The 21533-nt window shown below is 36.1% G+C and overlaps 1 protein-coding gene across 1 annotated transcript in view; it reads left to right on the top strand.

The window, feature by feature from the left end:
* TUT7 (terminal uridylyl transferase 7) overlaps positions 1–19900 on the top strand; it is a 31593-nt gene extending 11693 nt beyond the window's left edge. Inside the window, exons 8-28 of the mRNA XM_074165742.1 lie at positions 237–363; positions 1066–1185; positions 2197–2328; positions 3085–3265; positions 3633–4771; positions 4894–5044; positions 5814–5900; positions 6755–6855; positions 7384–7441; positions 8171–8274; positions 9148–9237; positions 9343–9456; positions 9565–9642; positions 10281–10458; positions 11167–11214; positions 11327–11418; positions 11891–12006; positions 15298–15623; positions 17477–17553; positions 17729–17792; positions 18881–19900. Coding sequence (XP_074021843.1) covers positions 237–363; positions 1066–1185; positions 2197–2328; positions 3085–3265; positions 3633–4771; positions 4894–5044; positions 5814–5900; positions 6755–6855; positions 7384–7441; positions 8171–8274; positions 9148–9237; positions 9343–9456; positions 9565–9642; positions 10281–10458; positions 11167–11214; positions 11327–11418; positions 11891–12006; positions 15298–15623; positions 17477–17553; positions 17729–17792; positions 18881–18948 — 3451 coding nt within the window. The 3' untranslated portion in view covers positions 18949–19900. The remainder of the gene's footprint in view (positions 1–236; positions 364–1065; positions 1186–2196; positions 2329–3084; positions 3266–3632; positions 4772–4893; positions 5045–5813; positions 5901–6754; positions 6856–7383; positions 7442–8170; positions 8275–9147; positions 9238–9342; positions 9457–9564; positions 9643–10280; positions 10459–11166; positions 11215–11326; positions 11419–11890; positions 12007–15297; positions 15624–17476; positions 17554–17728; positions 17793–18880) is intronic.
* Positions 19901–21533: the final 1633 nt, after the last annotated feature.

Below are 21533 nucleotides of genomic sequence, written 5' to 3'. Positions count from 1 at the left end.
ACTTGAATTGTATTTGAAAACACTTTTACAGAAAAAAAGTTATAACACACATATTGTCAACCTAACCATTAATCAAATCGGTTTTTCATGCATCTTTTAAAGTAGACATAGTGTCTTTGAGAGGCTGCCAAGTCTTTCCTTAACAGCCTTTTGCAGTTTTGTGAGATGTTATCTGACCTACGGCTTTTCTTACAAAACCTCCAAGATCTTTTACTTTGTTTCTTTTTGGGTTTTAGTGGCCTTATTTGTAAAGTGAGTGCGGGGAATGAGAATGCTTGTCTGACAACAAACCATTTGGCTACACTTGGAAAACTGGAACCTACTGTAGTACCTTTAGTGGTTGCCTTCAGGTATTGGGCAAAGGTAGGAGTCATTTGTATTCCCCCATCTGTGAATAAATATTGAATAAACATTGATATGCTGGTAAGACTTTAGGTATGGTTTAGAACAGTTGTTAAGACTGTCTTTAGAGAAAGACTTGGAAAAAGGATATTTAATTTTTTTATAAATCCTAAATTTTATAAATGAAAGTGTAATTTTAAGCTTCAGCCAGTGGCATGCAGACTGTAAGTATCCTGCTCTGTTACCAAACAAGTCAGAGGAATATACATGAAATAGAATTATCAGTTTCCCATAAATTTAATCCATCATGAAAAAAATGAAAGGAAAAAGCTGCTTGTTTCCATATGGAGATGAAAATTTTCTTGTGAATGTAAAGAACTTGTTCCAAAGCTTTGTGTGCCTGCAATTAAAATATGATTTGTGAAAAAGCTTGAAAAACTTTTGACTTGTACTATAACTACATAAAATGAGTTGTTATTTTTGCAAAGGTGCTGTATGCTGTTTTGCCAGTCTGCATCCATGGCTCTCACACTGAAAGTACTATGTTAATAACGTGACTCCAGTAAATACATAGGCCTTCAGAACAAAGTCCAACTCATAAGAGCTCAAAGATGGCTGAGTTTCTGTCAGTATTTGATGTGACTGGCCTCTGAACAGTAATTAAAATAATATTTTTCACATTATCACTTGAAACCTTAATAACTGCAGAATTTATTTTTACAGTTGTGCTGTGTTGATCGTCCTGAAGAGGGAGGCTTGTCACCATATGTATTCGCTTTAATGGTTATTTTCTTTCTACAACAGAGGAAAGAGCCTTTTCTACCTGTCTATTTGGGATCATGGGTATGTGTATTAATACACTGGATAGTATGAATGAGAGGACCAACCCCTTGTGGTGGTGTGTAACCTGTCAGCTTTTTGCTATTCTGAGCAAGCCACAAGCCAGCTGTTTCTTCAGGAATTCAGAAATAATGTGAATTCAGCCAGACTACATCTAACCTTGGTATGCTTGGCTGTAAGGATGCAAATCACAATCCTAGTTACTGAATTAAGTGCTCTGGTGCCCCTTTTGTGAGTAAGGAGAACTGGGCATTGACTAATGCACTTAATAACAGTCTCTTCCTCATTTCTTCAGCCTTTCTTCCAGGCTCTTGAGAACTCTGAATTTTTGTAGCTACATCAAAAAAAAACGTCTTGGGTTTTGACATCTAGTTCTTCAAAATCTAGACCACAGTTGGGGAGCACACTGGTGTGCTATCTGCCCAAAGGATCAGACTAGAGGTTTAGAGCATGTATTTCTTGGGTTTAGAAGCTGAAATGCATCTTAATATCAGGAGTTGTATGAAGGACACATCCAATATCTAGCTCTCTAGGACACCATTCAGTTGTTACATTTATGGCACCCATTTTTGTTCTTATAATCAGCATATATAGTGTGCATGTTCCAGTTTCCATAACCAATTACATGGGCCTTGCAGTTAACAATTTCCTTTAGTACACAACTGACTCATTCCCAAAGCCTCTCCACTGTCTGCACTGAATGAGAGAAACATGCTATAATATATATATATATATATATGGCCGTATAACTAAAAAATACATATTTATGTTTTTTTACATAAGACAAGTTTCTATGACATAAAAATACCCTTCCAAAAGCACTGACCTCTTGAGATCTTTTTGCAGAGAGGTATAGGGAGAAGACATAAGCAGATTGGAGCATATTCGAGGCCTGGAACAGCTATTTTTCAACTTTGTTCTGTTTTAATTTGGCTTACTACCATGAGAGGGGAGGAGTAAGATTTAAAGTTCAGGTGATATTCAGCTGTATGTTTCTTTATCTGTTTCCTTTAGATTGGAGGATTCTCATTAAACAAATTAACTCATTTTCATCTGAAAGAAGTCGAGAATGATGCTGTGGTTTGGGAGCATAACCCCATTGATGATTCTGATTTGCCACAAGAAACTTCCCCTAGAAGGGGCAAGGTCTGAACTATTTAATTTACTTCTGTAGTAGTCTAGCAGTCATTGCTGTTCTTGAAAAAAAGAACCCTCTTCTATTTTTGTTTTATGTTTATGTTGCAAAACCATGAGCTGAACTAAAAGATTGTACGACTGCTTGGTACAAGGCTTTCTATGCTTACCTCTCGGTGCTAAGAAGCTAGCAGGAAACTAGGTGTTATTTCAAACTCTTTGGTAAAATCCTGGGTTTTAATCTGTCAGGGGAGAATAAAGTTTATAGAGTTGAAGCAATTTTATCTCAGAATTAGGTTAAGCATATGAAAAATATTTCCTCTTAGCTTTGAACTATTCTTACAAATTATTTATTTAATAACAACATTGCAAGAAATGGTATCACTGTATGATTGCATGTTATGACAGTTAACAATACAGCTTAGGCTTTGCTAAAAAATAGGGTATATAATCTGTTCTGTCCAATTGGATTAGATGTGATATTTTCTTGGAAATCTATAAACTATGACATAAACACTTAAATAAGCAATTGCTATTTGTCATTGATGCTATTCTTTACCATTGCTGCAGTCTTTCATTTGTAAATTTTATAATCTGAGTTTATACAATCTCTTCCATTTTTTTATTTGCAGTTTTTATTGCAATTGCAGGAGTATAGAAGCAGCTATACATTTTGTAATATTACATTACAGATGAAATACAAGGAAGTGTAACAGCTAAACACCTGTGCATTAAATATCATTTAAGCTTTTCTTCTGTAATTTACAGGTTCCCTTAGTATTTGATTCAGGACAGCAGTGTTCAGTACCTGCTGGTCAGCTCTGGGTAGAACTGCTTCGTTTCTATGCCTTGGAGTTCAATATGGCTGATTTGGTTATTAGCATACGACTCAAAGAAACAGTGTCTCGCGAATCAAAGGACTGGCCTAAAAAGCGCATTGCTGTGGAAGGTATATGTATCAACAAACTTCAAAGAACTGTTACTTTTAATTTTCTAGGATACTGTCTTGGCTATTGACATAGTGGGTAATAACTGAGAATTTTTCAATATTGGACCGTGATTCCAAATAATATAGTAGAATATGTTTTGAAAAAAATCAGTTTAATTAATATGTTTCTTGGGTATTTTTTTCCGCATTATCAAAAGTAATTAAGTGAACCTAAAAACTGTCTTCAGCACAACTCATAGATCTGTGTCCCTAAACAATGTTTTAGAGTAACTAACAGTACTATATTCAAATTTTGTAAGGATGTAAGTGTATTCTTTTTTTTTCAAAAAGTTAACTCCTGCACTGCTTGCTTACTTCTTTTTACTAGACCCATATTCAGTCAAAAGGAATGTGGCAAGAACTCTGAACAGCCAGCTAGTGTATGAGTATATTCTTCACTGCTTGAGAGCAACTTACAAGTATTTTGCATTGCCTCACAAAAAAAATGCAAAATTCAGCAAAAAATCCTCTCCAAATACCAATGAAGAGAAATCCCAAATGCTGGACCATGGAAAAGATGCTATGAAGCATGAAAATTCTCAGTTGCAAAACTTGGATGGTAGAACAAACACAGCAGTAGTGGAAGATTATGTAATGGAGACTACAGGTATGCCCCAGGCACATAGAATTGATCCTTCAAACCTGTGTGATGGCTCAGAAAGCTTCACAGAAGAAGTGGCTGATGATATCAGTCATTTGGGAATTGCCCATGAAGATTCAGACTGTATAATTGAGGAAGTTATTTCCGGAGATAATGAGGATTTTAAACCAAGCTGTGAAGAGACAGAGAGTGGAAATGAAGACGAAGAAGAGGAGGAAGAGGAAGAACATGAACAACAAAAAAGATGGAATAATATCTTGACTACTGAGCAGGGAATAGATGAAGACAGTGATAGTGGAGATCTCCCTGTTACAGTGAATGAGCATGAAATAGAGACATGTAGTACTTCAGACTTAGAAGGTTTTCAAAACGCTGCGCTTACAGAGAGTGATGAGTTTGGCTTAGAGTGCAGTGGTGTAATGGATGATAAGATTAACATCGAAGAGGAGAGCACTGAGGGTACTGATGAACTGGATGAATCCCCCCAAAAATTCCTATGTTCGGCACAGAGTCAAATATCCCAAATGATTAATTCAGATGATGAGGAGGAAGTGGAGGAAGAAAGAAGTCTTCTAAACCAGAGGGAGTGTGATGTTATCATAAGACCTGGAGATGAACTAGATAACACATACACGGGATCTGGAGATGATGATGCACTGTCAGAGGAAGAAGATGATTTTTCCATCCCCAGTAAATATGAGAACAAACATTTTGAAGAAAATGTTGACGCACCTCTGAGGATCAATTTGAGTCAAGAGAACCTTACTGAGAAGGGAAGCCTTTTTGAAGAGAACACAGCAACAGAACAGTGTTTAGAATCAGAACTTTTTTATGAATTCAGTCAACCAGCTTTTACAAGGGGCAAGGTAAGCAAGCTGTATCAGAACATAAACATATTGCTTATGTTCTATTATCAGTTATATGAAAGTATTGCTCAAATTCATTCAAGTATACTTTTTAAAACCAGTCTTGCTTTCTGTTCATGCAGTCTCCTACAGTAGTGTGTAGCTTGTGCAAACGGGAAGGTCATTTAAAGAGGGATTGTCCAGAAGACTTCAAGAAAATTGAGCTTGATCCACTGCCAGCGCTAACACCCAAATTTTCAGTTGTTCTAGATCAAGTTTGTGTCCAATGTTACCGTAAGTTTTTTCCTTTTAATATTGTAGTGCTATAGAAAAAGAATTGCAAAAAAATAATGAAATAACCACAGGCTAATGGTGTTATAAAGGGGGCTGGTTTATTTGGACTTTGGACTCTATGATCTGAAAGGTCTGTTCCAACCTAGATAATTCTATGATTCTGTGATTTGCTTCACTGCATCCAACTCTTAGATACAAACCTTAGAATTGTAAGGGCTTTAATAGGACTACTGAGTAGTGTGTATCTAGAGAAATACAAGATGTTTAGGCTTATCTTTTATGCATTGGCTGTCTGATTACTCATTTAGGCATCTCAATATAGTTTCTAAGAGTTTAATTTTAGGTAGATTTTTTGACTGATGCTTTTACATTTCTGTCTACATTGAATTTCATTACTGTTCCTTAACTTGTGGTTTCTAGTAAACAAAGACTTCAGTGTTCTAGAAAAAAATGGAGTCAAAATACTGTTTTGTAACACTTCTCCACTTTTGTTCTTTTCAGAGTGACCCAACTTTCCTCCTTTCTCTCTCGCCATTTCTGACCAGACAAAATGCATTATTTGTCTAATTAATGTTTTTCTTTGAACAGGTATTTCTCTTCTACTTCATCCTTGCTTTTTTTCCTTCACATGTGAATCTTCTCTTGCTTTTTTTTTCTCCCCCCTCCCCTGCTGTAAACCCCTCACTTTTTTCATTTGAATCTTTGCTGTAGACTCACTCTACAGATCAGTTTGCCTAAATTATTGTCTTTTTTATTTATTTTTTTTAAGATGATTTTGCTCCAAATATTGTAGAGGATCAGGCCCGGGAACATATCAGAGAAAATTTAGAAAACTTCATTAGACAGGATTTCCCAGGTAATTAGGCAGTTGTAGCTTTACATTTGTACTTTGGTTTGTTCATACTTGAATATTTTCCAAGAAGACATATATCAGCATAATAAAGACTTTCGTTTTGAACATTTAATCTATATTGTTGCTCAGCATTGCTGTACCTCACTACATTAATTTCTGTTTTAAGACTTTCAAGTCTTTGGCTTAAGTCTTTTTTGATTTAGTCATATGTGCAACACAATAGAAAGGAACAAAGGCAAGTTAAGCAGAAAACAATGAAAGCAGTGGTGGATCAGTTTTATAGTTGTTATTTTAGACTTCTTAATTAGACTTCTTGTTGTACCTGCTCTTACAAACAACAAGCATTTTGTAGTCCTTCCTACTGAAACTTACAGGTTTTGGAATATTTTAAAATACAGGTACAGCATCTGACATATCCATGGAATTTGTTTGTTTCTGGAGTTCTTACCTGTAATATCTTGGCTTTGGTTCATAGTCTTTTAAAATTAGCAAAAGACTTTTTGCTGGAGCCTGGTATGTGATTTACATCCCCTATTGTGAAAATCTCTGTAGAGAGCAGTCTTAATTTTTTTTTTTTCAATCAGATTTCAGCTCAGACCTGCATGCCAATGATTTAATGATTGGAAAAACTAACTTGTTTCTGGATCTGTCAGACTGCTCATTTGAATCAATAAGAGAGATTCTTTTATTGATGATGAGGATCATTAGGAAAGTTGATAAGAAAATAAGTTTTGATGTACCATAGAAGGGTAGTAATGTTTTCATGCCTTTATTAAAAGACATTCAGTGGTTTGAAGCTATATACAATTTGAGATTCTGTGTCTCTGTGTGGTTATAACTTATCACATCTCTTGCAGGAACCAAGCTGAATTTGTTTGGCTCCTCAAAAAATGGCTTTGGCTTCAAACAAAGTGACCTTGATATCTGTATGACAGTGGATGGGCTGGAAACTGCTGAGGTAGTTTGAAAAGATTTTTTTTTTTCTTTTAAGAAATGCAAAATTTTATGGCTATATTGTGTATATAGTGTAACAAAATTATTCTTTCATAAAAGCTTTTCAGATTAGAAGAAAACACAAATGGGTGCCACAAAGGCAGATTATTTGGGGTTTTGCTGTTGGACTAGGCATGAGTTTAGGAAATACTCTCGGTAGTAGTTTTCCACTGATTCTGCACTACCATTACTTCTAGAATTAGCTGTGCAGATAAATAACATGCTTTGTATTATAAACTAGGAATGGGAGACAGTGGAACAGTACATCAAACTCCTTTCATGACTAATATAAACTTTTTTAAAGCCTATGTTAAGATACTATCTAGTGTTGATTTCACATGTGCTATTTTGAAACAATTTCTGGTATTTGCATAATTCTGTATCATATGAAACTCTCAGTTACACAACTTTAAGCTTAATGTCAAGTAATAAAAGGTTTGCCTAAAATTCTTGTAGCAGATACACATTTCAACTTTTTTTCTTAATGTCTTAGGGACTTGATTGCATCAGAATCATTGAGGATTTAGCAAAAGTTCTCAAGAAACAGTCAGGTAACTTTTCTGAAAATTAAAAAAAGAGGTTCTGTTTATGTGACTTCAGTTGCTGTTGTTAGAATGTTCTGGGGCACTGTATAAGAAAATCATTAAGATAAGACTGTATTCAAGAGCCTAATGCTAGTAAGAGTGAGGTTATATGTTGTGAACGTTTGGATTTATTTTTGTTTGCATACGTAGGTCTAGGAGGTTATAATGTTACAGGACCACATCTGAATTAGACAAATAGTATATTTATAACCTACATGCAAAGAACAAACCTTGTTAAAGCTTGAGGCTTCAAGTTAGTAGTTATGTTGTATTTATATGTTGAGTGCCTAATAAGTTAAGAGTAAAAGGTAGGCTGGTACAAGTTTGCAATGGGAATGCTGTTTTTTCTACAAGAAATTATGATTTTATAGTGCTTGGTTTGATGTGTGTCACGTGAATTTAATGTAATTGGAGTGAACTAACAATGACCTCCTAGGCTTATTTCTCTATAACATTTAGACTGATCTTTGTTCTATTAAGGGGCTGAATGTGTGTTTGTATATATTATATTTAGCCAATTCATCATGTTTGATAAATGCCTAAAATCAATATTAAAATATAACTTGTAATGAAATTTTGGTGTCAACTAAGATTTTATTTTGTAGCCTTTTTACTATATTTTTGAATTATTTGTAGAGTATTTGGTACTATTACAACTCTGTTGCAGTCATTCAGTAACTAAACATTTCATCCTAGGTTTAAGAAATGTCTTGCCTATAACAACTGCTAAAGTCCCAATTGTCAAATTTTTCCATGTCAGAAGTGGTCTTGAAGTAGACATCAGCTTATATAATACTCTGGTAAGGTTGTCTCCTTTTTTATTTTTTTAACAGAAAAATGTGGGTCTGCTTCTTGAGCTTGAAGTGATTGTTTCAGTGTTGTCACTTCCCTAAGAAAATATATTAGTTCTTCAATAATAGTAAGAAATAGTGACTTAGGTATTTAAGTCTTTCTGTAAATGAGAAAGGAAAGCTGAAGTTGTATTATTTTGTCTATACTCCACATCCCGTCATGGTGCTTGCTTAACCTTAAGACCTGGAATAGTGATTTTGAAGCCAGCTTGCCTGAACTGGAAGTTGTGTTAGAATTTACAGAAAATCACAAGTTCTTGGCCAAATATTTTAAAAACAAGCTTTTGGTTTTTTTCAATGTCTCTGATCTTCAAAAGCCAGTTCCTTGAAACACCAAAGAAAAGTGAGTTTTAGAGCCAAGTATTAAGCTTTCTGAAGTTTTGTGTGAGCTCAAGGGGAGTTATGAGGAAGATACCTCAACCACTAAGTAAGTCTGAAAGTTTTCTTCTTGAAGTTATGCATCCATATGGGTCAGCTGATAGCTCTCACATTTCTAGGCTGAAATCTCTTAGTTCAAGAACTTACCTTCTACCAATTATTTTTAAAACGCAGTAGTAGATTAACACTTCCCTTTGTGAAGTACTGTTGTGTGAATGCTGCTTTGTACCACTTCTGCACAGATTCAGGATTATGATCAGCTTTTTAAGAGAGCGGGTGATAACTTCATTGTTGAATGCTTCCTTGCTCAATATATATTCTACTGTGCAAGGCTTCACATCTGCATTTCTTAAGTGCACAACTTAAGAGTTTTCATGTTTTCAGCTTATTCCTTCATTTCTTTGGAACTTCTGTATTTTCTATATGACTTTCTTGTTTTTATAGGCCTTGCATAACACAAGACTCCTGTCATCATATGCAGCCATTGATCCTAGAGTAAAATATCTGTGTTACACAATGAAAGTCTTTACAAAGGTAAGTGTACTTCAGACATTCTAGAATCAGTAGTGCCCGCAACAAGAGACATAAATGACATGGAGACATAACCGTGAAAGATACAAATTATGTTTATTTTTCTAGATATGTGACATTGGAGATGCATCTCGAGGTAGCCTTTCTTCTTATGCATATACTCTTATGGTGCTTTATTTTCTGCAGCAGAGAAATCCACCTGTCATCCCTGTTCTTCAAGAGGTACAGTATATCAAGAAAGAAATTATTATCTGTGCACAGTATTAAACAATAGAATATCAGTGCTGAATCCGAAGGGCTCTTCTAATGAGTTTAATATTATGCTTTTAGATCTACAAAGAACCAAAAAAGCCCGAAATTTTAGTTGATGGCTGGAACGTTTATTTCTTTGATAAGATAGAGGAGTTGGTGAGTAAATCAGGTTAATTTGAAATGGTGTTACCTGTAGCTTTGCAAATGTGAAAGAATTCCTTTTAAGAAATGTTGTCCTCAAATGTGATGGTTGAATACAGAAATGGAAGTGGAGTAGCTATTGCTTTGAAAATCCTAATCTCATAGTGTAAAGCTTTAAGAGTAGGGTTGGTTGTAATTCAGCTGTGAGAAATCTGCAAAAACTGAAAAAATAGATTAGATTAAAAAAATTATTTTAAGGTTTTAGCAATGATTAATTGCTCTTTTGTCACATTACTGGGTGGAGATAACTCCTACAAATACCAGCTGCACATCTAGTCATAGCTGGTTAAACCTGTTGAATAGTTTTGTGTTAATAGGCACATAAAATGAATATTATTTTTTTATAACAGGCAAAACCTCATGTTAAAAGTTCTATTAATTCTCCACTTTTGTTGTTAATATTTTAAAAAATGCATCCTTTAAAAATTATTTTTGGATTATTAATACCAATCACGGAAGGAAGGGAAGTATTCTGGTGTACCTCAATTGTGTTTCTTTATAAAATAAGACCTGCATTGTTTGAGTTTCAGAGTTAAGAAGATTATTCTGCTTAACTTAAGTGCTGGAAGTAAAAATATTTCTGTCGTTTTCAGTCAGTTGTTTGGCCAGACTGTGGCAAAAACACTGAATCTGTTGGGCAGCTGTGGCTGGGACTTCTCCGTTTCTATACAGAAGAATTTGATTTTAAAGAGCACGTCATCTGCATTAGGAGAAAAAATCTGCTTACAACTTTCAAGAAGCAGTGGACTTCCAAATACATTGTAATTGAAGGTACATGTACATGAATATGTGAAAATTCTTTAATGTCTACATAAAAAATTGGGTCTTTCCACAAGGCTTCTTTATTTTCTTTTACTGGTTTATAAGTTATTTGCTCATTTTTTGAAATTATTGCAAAATTCCCATTGAGTTTCAGTAGTGTTAAATATTATTCTTGGGGACTTTTTTCTTTACTGAAAAGAAGATGCAAAGCAGACTTCATACTTTCATGAGGACAGTAATTGACAGAAAAAAAAAGTTTTAACCAAATCCTTCAGAAAATAAATTAGCTGTAGTACAATTGAGGTTTTCTCACAAATACTAGGTTGAGCTGAGTCCGTATTTACATGACCGATTTAATCCTGTGTATGATTAAGTATCTTAAGTAATACCATGGTATCTATCAAGAAAATGCAGTGACATATTTTAGAAGTGTTCCCTAAACCACTTTCTGGCCCATATGATTTTCATGGAAAGAATTTCTATTTTCTTGCCTGAACATTCAACTTATTGTTTTATAATACTTTAGTCAGTTCAGAGCTGGACAGCTGTGATCCTTTGTCCATGGAATTAATTTTTCTTTTCAATAAATTTGCAAACAGTTCAATTTCAGTATATTAATTCTGCATTGGGAATAGCTGCCTTGGGTTGATCGTATGTACGTATACATTGCTGATCTTGCCTTGGACTTGAGTAACGCCTGTAATGCTTTTTCTACAGACCCCTTTGATTTGAATCACAATCTTGGAGCTGGATTGTCAAGAAAAAGTAAGTCTCCTGTTAAGAAATTTGTGTACAAAGTGAAGATCTTGTCTTAGATCTTATTTTACTGGCTTGTTTGATGTTTGGATGATGTTTTCTTTTTTTTTTCCTTCTCCAGTGACAAATTTTATAATGAAGGCTTTTATCAATGGTAGAAGGGTATTTGGTACCCCTATAAAAATATTTCCTAAAGAATATCCATCAAAAATGGTAAGTTGCTTGTAAGACCAATATGTGCATGCTCTTGGGTGTTTAACTTGCCACTGGCAGGAGTATGGTTTCACTCTCATTACGCACTTCTCTCTTAAGTTTCAGCAGTATTCTAAAAATCTTTATGGGAGTTATTACTGACTACTGTTTTCATGTTTGCATGTAAAACGTGTTGGCATGCAGAATACTAATCGAGTCAAAGCTTCATTGTACAGGCTTACATATTTTAGTTCCTATCAAAACCAGCTTACTGTTTCTTAAAACTGCAGTTTTAAGAAAGACCTTGCAGACCTGATGGTCAGCAGGCTGCCTGTAAAGAAGTCATCAGGTCTTTCAGGACTTCAGCTGTTCAGGACCTGGACACACCAGGTTTATTATTCTCAGTAACTCGTACTGCTGTTTAACACTTGCTTATCTGTCTTAATTCCCAAGTGTATGGGTTTTCATTTTAAATGCATGATTTCTTCTTCAGGAGTACTTTTTTGATCCAGAGGTACTAACAGAAGGAGAATTGGCGCCAAATGATAGATGCTGCAGAATTTGTGGTAAAATTGGCCATTTCATGAAAGATTGTCCCATGAGAAGAAAGTGAGTATAGTTTTGGCATCTGTGTGGGACTTTTCCTTAGGTTTGTTTAGAAGAAACATTAGGGTAGTAATGCTAAAGCAGAACTTGTACATGCTGCAGATTATTTCCTTTACTGTTGAAATGAAAATGTATCAATAGCAGTTTTGGCAGTGGTGGATGGTGGTGTTTTTTTAAATTTTTGGTCTGTGTCGAGTCACTACTTAACTCTTGCCAGCATCATCTGTAGTGCTTTTTAACTGAATCTTTTCATAGAAGACTGCAAAACTCTTTAGCTTAAGGTAGTAGTGCTGACTGCACTTCATTATATAGGAAAGCAGCAGTCAAAGAGAATCCAAACTGTGCTGTGAAAAGCACTTCTGAAAACATTTCATATCTTTTCATTTAATAGCTCCTACTTCTAGGATCCTGCTACTCCCAGCAAGGACTCCTCATAAGACTTGTGCTCTAGACCCCTCACAGCTTTGTTGTTCTTCTCTGGACACGCTCCAGCACCTCACTGTCCCTTCTCTAGTCCAAAACTAAGCACAGTACTCAAGGCATGGCCTCACTAGTACTGAGTACAGGGGGACAATCACTTCCCTAGTCCTGCTGGCCACACTACTTCTAATACAAGCCAGGATGCCATTGGCCTTCTTGGCCACCTGGGCGCAGTGCCGGGTTATATTCAGGCGACCAACACCCTCAGCTCCTTTTTTGCTGGGCAGCTCTCCAGCCACTCTTCCCCAAGCCTGTAAGCACTGCATGGGGTTGTTGTGACCCAAGTGCAGGACCCAGCACTTGGCCTTGTTGAAGCTCATCCCATTGGCCTCAGCCCATCGATCCGGCCTGTGCAGACCCCTCTGTAGAGCCTTCCTACCCTCAAGCAGATCCGTGCGCCCACCCAACTTGGTGTCATCTGCAAATTTACTGAGGGTGCACTCGATCCCCTCATCCAAGTCTCTGATAAAGGTATTGAAGACAACAGACCACAGTACTTAGCCCTAGGGAACATCACCTGAGACCGGCCACCAACGGGGTTTAACTCCATTCATCACAACCCTTTGGGCCCAGTCATCTAGCCAGTATGCTAACTATGATGTGTAAAATAGTACTTTCTTTCATCTGTTTAAAGCCATTCTCATTTTAGTTTCATAAGCATTCCATAGGCATAGCTTTGTGGGATTTAGTTAGTAATGATACTGGCAATGATTTCGCAAACCATGATTGTGTTCACCCTCTAGCTTCAATCCAGATAGGAGAGTCTTGGCTTTATTATTATCTGTTCCTTAAACACTTGCTCCCTTCATCACTTTACTGCCTTTCTCTGTACCTTCTCTAACTGTACTATTTCCTTCTTAAAATACTGAGACCAGACCAACATGCCGTACTCCGATGTAAGCACACCATGATTTTACATAGCAACAAAATGATGTCTTCTGTCCTGTTCTTAGCGTTTTATCCATCCTATCCCTACACTCACTGATAAAGAGTCTCTCCCTATCTTTCCTGTAGGTCCCCTTTAAGTACTGGAAGGCCACTGTAAGGTGTCCCCAGAGCCTTCTATTTCCCAAGCTGAATAACCCAAACTCTGTCAGCCTGTTCTTATAGGAGAGGTGCTGCAGCCCCCGGATCATTTCTGCGGTCCTCCTCTGGACCCGTTCCAACAGATCCATGTCTGTCTTGTACAGAGCTGGATGCAGTACTCCAGGTGGGGTCTCATGAGAGCAAAGTAGAGGGGTAGAATCACCTCCCTTGACCTGCTGGCCTCGAGCTGCTTTTGATGCAGCCCAGGATACAGTTGGCTTTCTGGGCTGTGATGCACATTGCCAGCTCATATTTAGTTTTTCATCCACCAGTATCCCCAGGTATTTCTCCACAGGGCTGCTCTCAATCACTCATCGCCCAGCCCGTATCCATGTTTGAGATTTGTCCCGACCCACTTGCAGGACCTTGCATTTGGACTTGTTGAACTTCATGAGGTTCATAAGGTTCACATGGGCCCACCTCTAAGCTGTCAAGGTCCCTGTGGATGGCATCCATTCCCTCTAGAGTTTCAACCACACCACTCAGTGTCATCTGCAAACTTGCTGATAGTGCACTCAATCCCGCTGTCCATGTCGCTGGCAAAGATGTTAAATAATACTGGTCCCAATAGGGTTCCCTGAGGGACACTACTCATTGCTGGTCTCCACACGGACATTAAGCCATTGCCCACAACTCTTTGAGTGCAACCATCCAGTCAGTTCCTTATCCACTGAGTGGTCCACCTGTCAAATCCATGTCTCTCCAATTTAGAGCGGAGGAAGTTGTGCAGGACAGCATCAAACATTTTGCACAAGTCCAGGTAGATGACGTCAGTCACTCTTCCCTTATCCACCAACTCTATAACCCTGTTGTAGAAGGCCACCAAATTTTTCAGGCACAGTTTGCCCATAGTGAATTCATGTTGGCTGTCACCAGTCACCTCTCTGTTTTCCATGTGCCTGAACATAGTTTCCAGGAGGATCTGCTCCATGATCCTGTCAAGCAGAGGTGGGACTGACCAGCCTGTAGTTCCCTAGGTCTCCCTTTTTTCCCTGTTTAAAAAGAAAGGAAGGTCACCTTGAAGCTCATCTGCCATTCTGCCCATGCATTCAATTTTGTGAGGTATTTTCAAGTTGCTTGCCATTGGCACTGCATCTGACTGACTGAAGGAGCCTAGTATTGTCTTCAGACTTGAAGGTTTCACTGATGTCTCCTTCTCTAGGTCATGTATAAAGAGGTTAGATAAAACCAGTCTGGCAGTGGTAGCTGTTTCCCCACTGCTAGATCTCTTAAGTCACATAGAATGTTAGAAGTTTCTCCCACTGGAAGAGACTTTGAGAGATATTGCGAACATACAGAGTTTCAGAAGGAAGGAGTGAGTTCTGATTGAATTGTACAAGTATGAAAAGAAATAGAACTATAGCCTTGTTTTTTATACTTTGTTAGCATTTTGATCAGTGTTTCTTTTCTTCCACTGTCTTTGCAACTCTAGCACCCAGATTTTATGTTGTGTTTGTATTTTTGAGATATAATTATTAGAATTTAAGGCTGTATTGTAACCTAATTGGAAACTTAAGTTATTATATACACCTTACATCAGCGTAGCACTGTTTGGTAGGAGAGTCAAAGGGACAGGTATATTAATTTAGTTTATTTAACCCACTAAAGAAACACATGAAATACATCAATTGTCTATAGACAGCACTGGGTTTTGGTTTGTTTGGTTTTTAACTCTGTATGTATGTATGTAAGGCCTATGAACTCTGCAGCATTTTTCTGCTCTCGCAGACTAAGACGGCGTCGTGATTACGAAGATATCAAAAACCAGAGGTACACAGAAAGCAAAGAGAAAAGAAGCAAAGAGGACAAAGAAACTCAGAATAAAACAACAGAAAAGGAGAGCTCAATCAAGGAGGGAAAGTTTCATTTATGTACACCTCAGAAGAGGAAACTAGTAAGGGTAATAGTAGAAACTGGAAGAGAAAAGTCTCCCAAGCAATCAGCAGAGAAGTGGAAGCGCCTGGAAGACAGAGACTTAAGAGAAAAACGTTGTTTTATCTGTGGAAGAGAAGGTCATATTAAAAAGGAATGCCCACAGTATAAAGGAGCTGCAGGTATGAAACTGATCAAGCTGAGTAGTTTGAACAGAGCTCTTTTTTTTGGTATTTTTAACAGAGTTGACTAACGGGTAAGGTTTTTGCTTTGAATGGCATCACGTAAATCCTATCTTTTTAAAAAAAAAAAAACAAATATAGTCACATGTAGTCAGTTTTCCCTTCATCCTTACCTACCTTTCAGAACTTTGCTGTATCCCGAGAGATCTGACATGGTTTCTGTTGGCAGATAAGATGCTTGTGATGGAGAGGGTGTGAGCGTCTAGTATGTTGAAATTGCTCCCATTGTCCTCATTGTTTGAGTTAGCTAACGTTTCAAATTACAACTTCTCTTTCAGTACATCGTAATTATAACAAAAGCTAGCCTTATAGCTTTTCACATCACCTGAACCAGAATTATTCCATAAGACCCTAATGTCACTGTGAAAGTGCACAGATTGCTCAGACAGAATACTGTGAATGAAATAAAGAATATTCTTACCAACTCAGCAGTCAGAGGGATACAGCAATCTGTCTTATTTTTCATGGAGTCAGTTTGCAACTTTGACTTAAAAAAAAAAAAAACCCTACAAAAATGCCCCCAAATCCAGATCCTGACTGACAGACCAGAACGAAATAATGAAATACTTGCTTAGCAGTATATAAGTCATCCTTCAGGTAAGACAGCTCTCTCATCATCTGTATTGTAAAGGAACATCATTCTAAGATAAAACTGAGACTCCTTAAGACAGTGAAGGGTCCTTTTAGTTAGCTTCCAAAGGAACACAGTATTATTGTTTCCCTGTAGGTAAACCTAGGAGCATTTAAATTCATGGTGGAAAATTTTGCTCTACAGATTTGACCTCTTAAAGTAACAAATACGAATCCTTTGTATAAATGGAATTTCAAACCAGCTCTTTTCTACTAGCAAAAAATGTTTTGTCTGGCTTAGATCAGGAGTCTCTTCTTAGTCTTTTTAATGATGGAAGGGGCCATAAGACTGTCCTAACAAAGGACTATAAGTGGAGGAAAATGGTGCAAATATATTCAGAACTTTCAAGGTATTTAGAAGTATTTTTAGTTCAGTAGACCTAGAAGCATTGGGTGGATAGAAAAGATGTTTAAAAATTGAAGCCATATTTTATTCAGCTTCTGACCTTTTGAAGGTCTATCTCAAGTCTAAATTTAACTTCTGATTTTCTTTATCTTTGACCTTGTCTCATTGAGCATTTCTGTCATTCCGTTTGCCATGAGTTTGCTGAGCTGGAATATGCCTGACTGTTTTGTAGTCAATGACGTTGTATTTTATAATATTCATTATATGAGAACTAATGCTGAGGCTGTATGTATGTCTAAAATCATGAATTCTGGAGTAAGTTTTTTGTCTGTTTTCTGTATTTTGGGAATTATTATATTTGAATTTGAAGAGAATTGCTGTAGGTTGGGCTTTGTCTGTTTTTGCTTGCTTAGTGTCTGAAGTGTTCTATAGTTGTTCTCTCTATAGAGAACTATGAACAACTGGACTAAGAGATCAGACTTCATTCTTTGCTGTGCTACATTTTGTGAGACTATGGACAATTCATTTATCACTGTATTTTCATTCATTCTTTGAAGTACCCTGTCTCCCTCTGATTTTGGAGGAGGATACAGAGCTTAATTTTTTGTAGGTTCCTACCATAGATGCTTAACTATAGATGTGTCTCACCTCATTGTGCCAGTTTTCTGCATTAAAAATTTGAGGAAAATAAGTGTCCTACCCTCTATGTACTATGAAGGGTAGATTGCAAATACTTTGGTATTTTTATATCTTATGATACCTGAAATGGAAACTACTTTCCAATCAGGAAATCTTTGTTACATTATGATCTTTTCAGGTGGTTCAAAACCAGAAGTGTTGTGTGGATCCCCTTCTTTACCCAGTGCTGCCAAACATGCTGGTAGATTAAATCAGGTAAACACCAAGTGTCTCTTTTCTTTGATCTTTTTCTCTTTAAATGTTCTAAAATCAATATACAGTAATTAAAAATAGTTTTACCTAGTCTTTTGAGAAGAACCTTCTATTTTCTTATTGTGGAATGACATAATTCAATTTTGTTGATTCATCAATGTGTGCATGTTGTTTATAGGGAGTGCTTATACATGAAGAAAAAAAGAAACAAAAAGGAAAAGTATTTTTGAGTCCCCAATCAGGTTTGTATATCTTCATTTCAATTTGGAAATTCTGCATAAAAGCATGTATTTTTAACTTGCTTTCTCTATCAGTCCTTATGGGAACTCTGGCTAATTTGCTGAACACAGCAGCAGTCTGGACAGGTTGCTAGATAATTCTGAAGTGAAGCCCCCCCCTTTTTTTTTTTTACTGGAAAAGTGTGCAATTTTTCAGGTTTTTTTTAGAAGCAAAACTTAGATATGTCAGTTCTGGCATTTTTTCTTTAACTCTGGTAGACCTATTTTACAGAAGGATATGGTGGATTTTCATCTCTCTCTCCTGTTCTGGCATATATGGAGGTTTGTGTTTCTTCAGGGACAACATGTGGAGTGAGGCTTCTTCAGAGTCATTGTCTAGAATTCCACATGATCAACTAACTTAGGAGAGACTATCAAAGCATGTCCTTGGTCTGAGCTGCCAAAATGCAAGAAAGTTAAATTACACTTACAAGTATCAGTCAGATGATAATATAAAGGCCTTTATGTACTCTCTCTGGACCAGAGATGTTTTGTGTTAGGTGCACAGTTACAAATGTAGCTTCCTTAAAGTAATTTCACACACTTAATAACAGGTACAATGAAGATTTTAGAAGCAACTGCTTGTTTTAATTATTTTGAGTTTCTAGTGAAACTCTGCAAACCTTTTTTCAATAAAATATATAAATCTCTTCTGTGGCACATGAAGGGGGACCTAAGTAGTCTTTACAAACTTTGGAAAACTAAACTGCAGGTAAGTACCTCAAATTAAATTCTCAGCTTTGTTGGGAAGACACAGTATTTTCTGTTTTCAGTGCAAGGCTTTTTCACATCTAAGTTTGGGGATTTTAAACAGAAGGTGATTTGTCATTGGATGTTTGGTTGAAGAAAATGCTAGTTTTCAGTATTTTCTATTGTCCTGCAGCAGGTAATGATCTAGAGTTGATCTGTGTATACCTTCATTACAGTTTGACTGTAATTTTCTCCTAATTGTTTCCGTTGTTTTATGTCTTGTCTTTTTTCTTTTTTTTCTTTTTTTTTTTTTTTAAAAAAAAAACCTTTAAAGTGTCATGCTTTTTTCCTCCCAATCTTAGGCAGCCTTTCCAATAAATACATGACTCAGGGAAAAGCCTCACAGAAGAGGACCCAACAAGAATCATAAGGGATATTAAGCACTGTTAAATTGCAATACAGGCCCTTCATTCATTTAGAATTTTTTCTTTGGCTAAAGCATCTGGATTCACAGGACAGCAGCACAGACAACCTTTGAGTTAATTTTAATGAAATACGGATGGTTTATTTTACATTGCTAGTAAAAGCAACTGTGGATTTTAATATGGACTCCTGCTCTTAAAGTAGATTGTTTGAGCATTTTAATAGAAAGCCATGATGTTTTGTATTTGTTTCCTAGGTAAGTCATGTAGAAAAGAGCAGGTACTAAAAATGGACTGTTTTCAAGTTTCTGTTGTTCCACCTGACTGTTTTAAAATGCACTAAAATTGTGTGCAAGCCAAATACATTATATTTTCTTCAAAAATTGATTTTTTGAAGGAGCAAATAATATTTATTAATGTTGATTGTTTACTGAATCCTTGTGTAAAAGTGTTTGAAATGTTTGTAGACTGCTACATTATTTTTTTCCCTGTAGAGAACCGAAAACATAGACACTAGTAAACATACGTAAAACAATCTCTGGACGAGCAGTGCCATTAAGATTTCTTGGGTTTTTTCTGTTCTGTGATTTTATGGGAGCTCATTTGCTGCTGTGCTTGTGTACAAGAAGAAAGAAAGACTAAAAAACAGGTCAGTCCTGTTTGATGCTGCTAAGAATCTTTTTCAAGGCCTTGGGGATACAGACAAAATGCTTTAAAGAACAGAGGTATTATATTTGGCTACTGGGGAAAACACGTCTCCATTTTACATAAAATGTGAAGAGGATCGTTGTACCAGCCAAGAAATTTAATTAGTAGTATGAACTTGAGCTTTACTTGAAGTCCTTCCAGAGCTGGTAATGTACCGTCTTACCTTGTTCAGGAGATAATTAGTTAAATGGTAAAATCGAAACCACTGTTATTTATGACTTTTAAATAAATAAATAAAAAAATCCGCCTTTCAGTTTCTGTATTTCTTCTTAGGTTGTAGTTTTCAGTATTCCTGACTTATATGTAGAACTAATGATAACTTATTAGAATTAACTGGTTTTAGAAATGTCCTGTTTATTTTTTTCCTTACCCATGTATTATTATTAAAATTGAAAGCTAGAAATGCCAAAGTGGTCTTAGGGAACTGGGATACTAAGTCCTGTTTTGGTATTCACCCATCTGTAGTGAGCTATCTGTAAAATTTTAGATGTGCAACTTTGGCAAATAATTTATTTTGTATTATTTCCTCAACTTACTTTCAAGCAAAATATTAGCCAGCAACAACTTTCCAACTTTGTCTTCTACAGCATATTTCATCCCATGAAATGCAGTTGTTTTTTCCCTCAAAAATAAGCTCATTCCTCTAGTTTTTCATTCATATCCCAAAAAAAAAGAAAGGCTGACATGTCTTCTGTATGCCTTATTTAGCCCTCTATTGAGAGTTACTTTCAGGTTTACTGATGGGAATGAAGTATGTAAGCCTCTAAGGGACTATGGCATAATCTGGAAGATAGAAATTATTTAAAAATAAAAATATCAGATCTGTGCATACTCTTCTGTTTGTGATACTTTGTAGTTTAGTGGTGAAGTTTTCAATTGTGAAATTTCTGAACTCACATCTGAATGAATGCTCATTCTGCAGATCGACCAGTCTTCTCACTTTGAAGCTGCTGCTTCCTTATGCAACAAAAAATTCTATATATTTACTAATCTCATAGCCCTAAAATAAAACCTCCAAACTTGGGTTATATGTTTCAAGCATTAAGCCAGTAACTAATAAATCCTTTGCTTAAAGAGCACAGTCATAACTTACAGAATGATAGGTGATACAGAATAAACACAGTTGAGGAGGCATGCATATCTGCTGGATTAAGTTGTAAAATTTAGGAAATGGGTTGAAAATTAGAATTGAAGAGAAGGAAGTTCTTCATAATAATTCTTGATATCCAAGATCCTGCTTGCCTTATGGGAGTGTAGTCTCAAGCAATTTTCCACATGCAAAGAAAAACTCTGAAAGAACACACTGCATTAATAAAGAGTTTCTAGAACCATATCACAAGTAATAAACTATAATAATAGTTTACAACTAAATTCATACTAATAAAATGTAATAAAAAATATTAATAAACTAATAGTTTTAAAGTCCGTTTCTGAACCACCTGTATACTCAGTCCCTTTAATGATATGTAGGGACACCGAGTTGATAGCACTGTTTATTTGTGCTGATTTTTATATAAAAAAAATGAAAAGTGCTATTTTCATATTTCACAGGAATTTCATATGCTTTTTATGTCCCATTTCCAAAGTTGGAAAATGTCTTGTGCTATGAGGAGTTAGTTACCAGTACTAAAAAAAGGAGGACGAAGTTCTAAGTACATCTCTCTTGAACAGGCAGTTTAGTCTCAGTTAGTTATGTAGCTACTAGATTAACAGACATCCATCTCAATTTAATTGTTCTGGTGAGATTTGTTTTGTAGCTATATTTGAAACTATATTTTGAGCTTCTGATCCATTAAAAGTTTTTATTTAAATGTATTTAATGCACAATGATTTCTTTTATAAACATCACATTTTTATAAGAATTGCAGAAGCTGCAGTAACTTCT

The sequence above is a fragment of the Numenius arquata genome, chromosome Z (assembly GCF_964106895.1).
Source record: "Numenius arquata chromosome Z, bNumArq3.hap1.1, whole genome shotgun sequence".
NCBI lineage: Eukaryota > Metazoa > Chordata > Aves > Charadriiformes > Scolopacidae > Numenius > Numenius arquata.
Note: the sequence above shows the minus strand (reverse complement) of the source record. Positions and strands in the feature narration are given on the sequence as shown.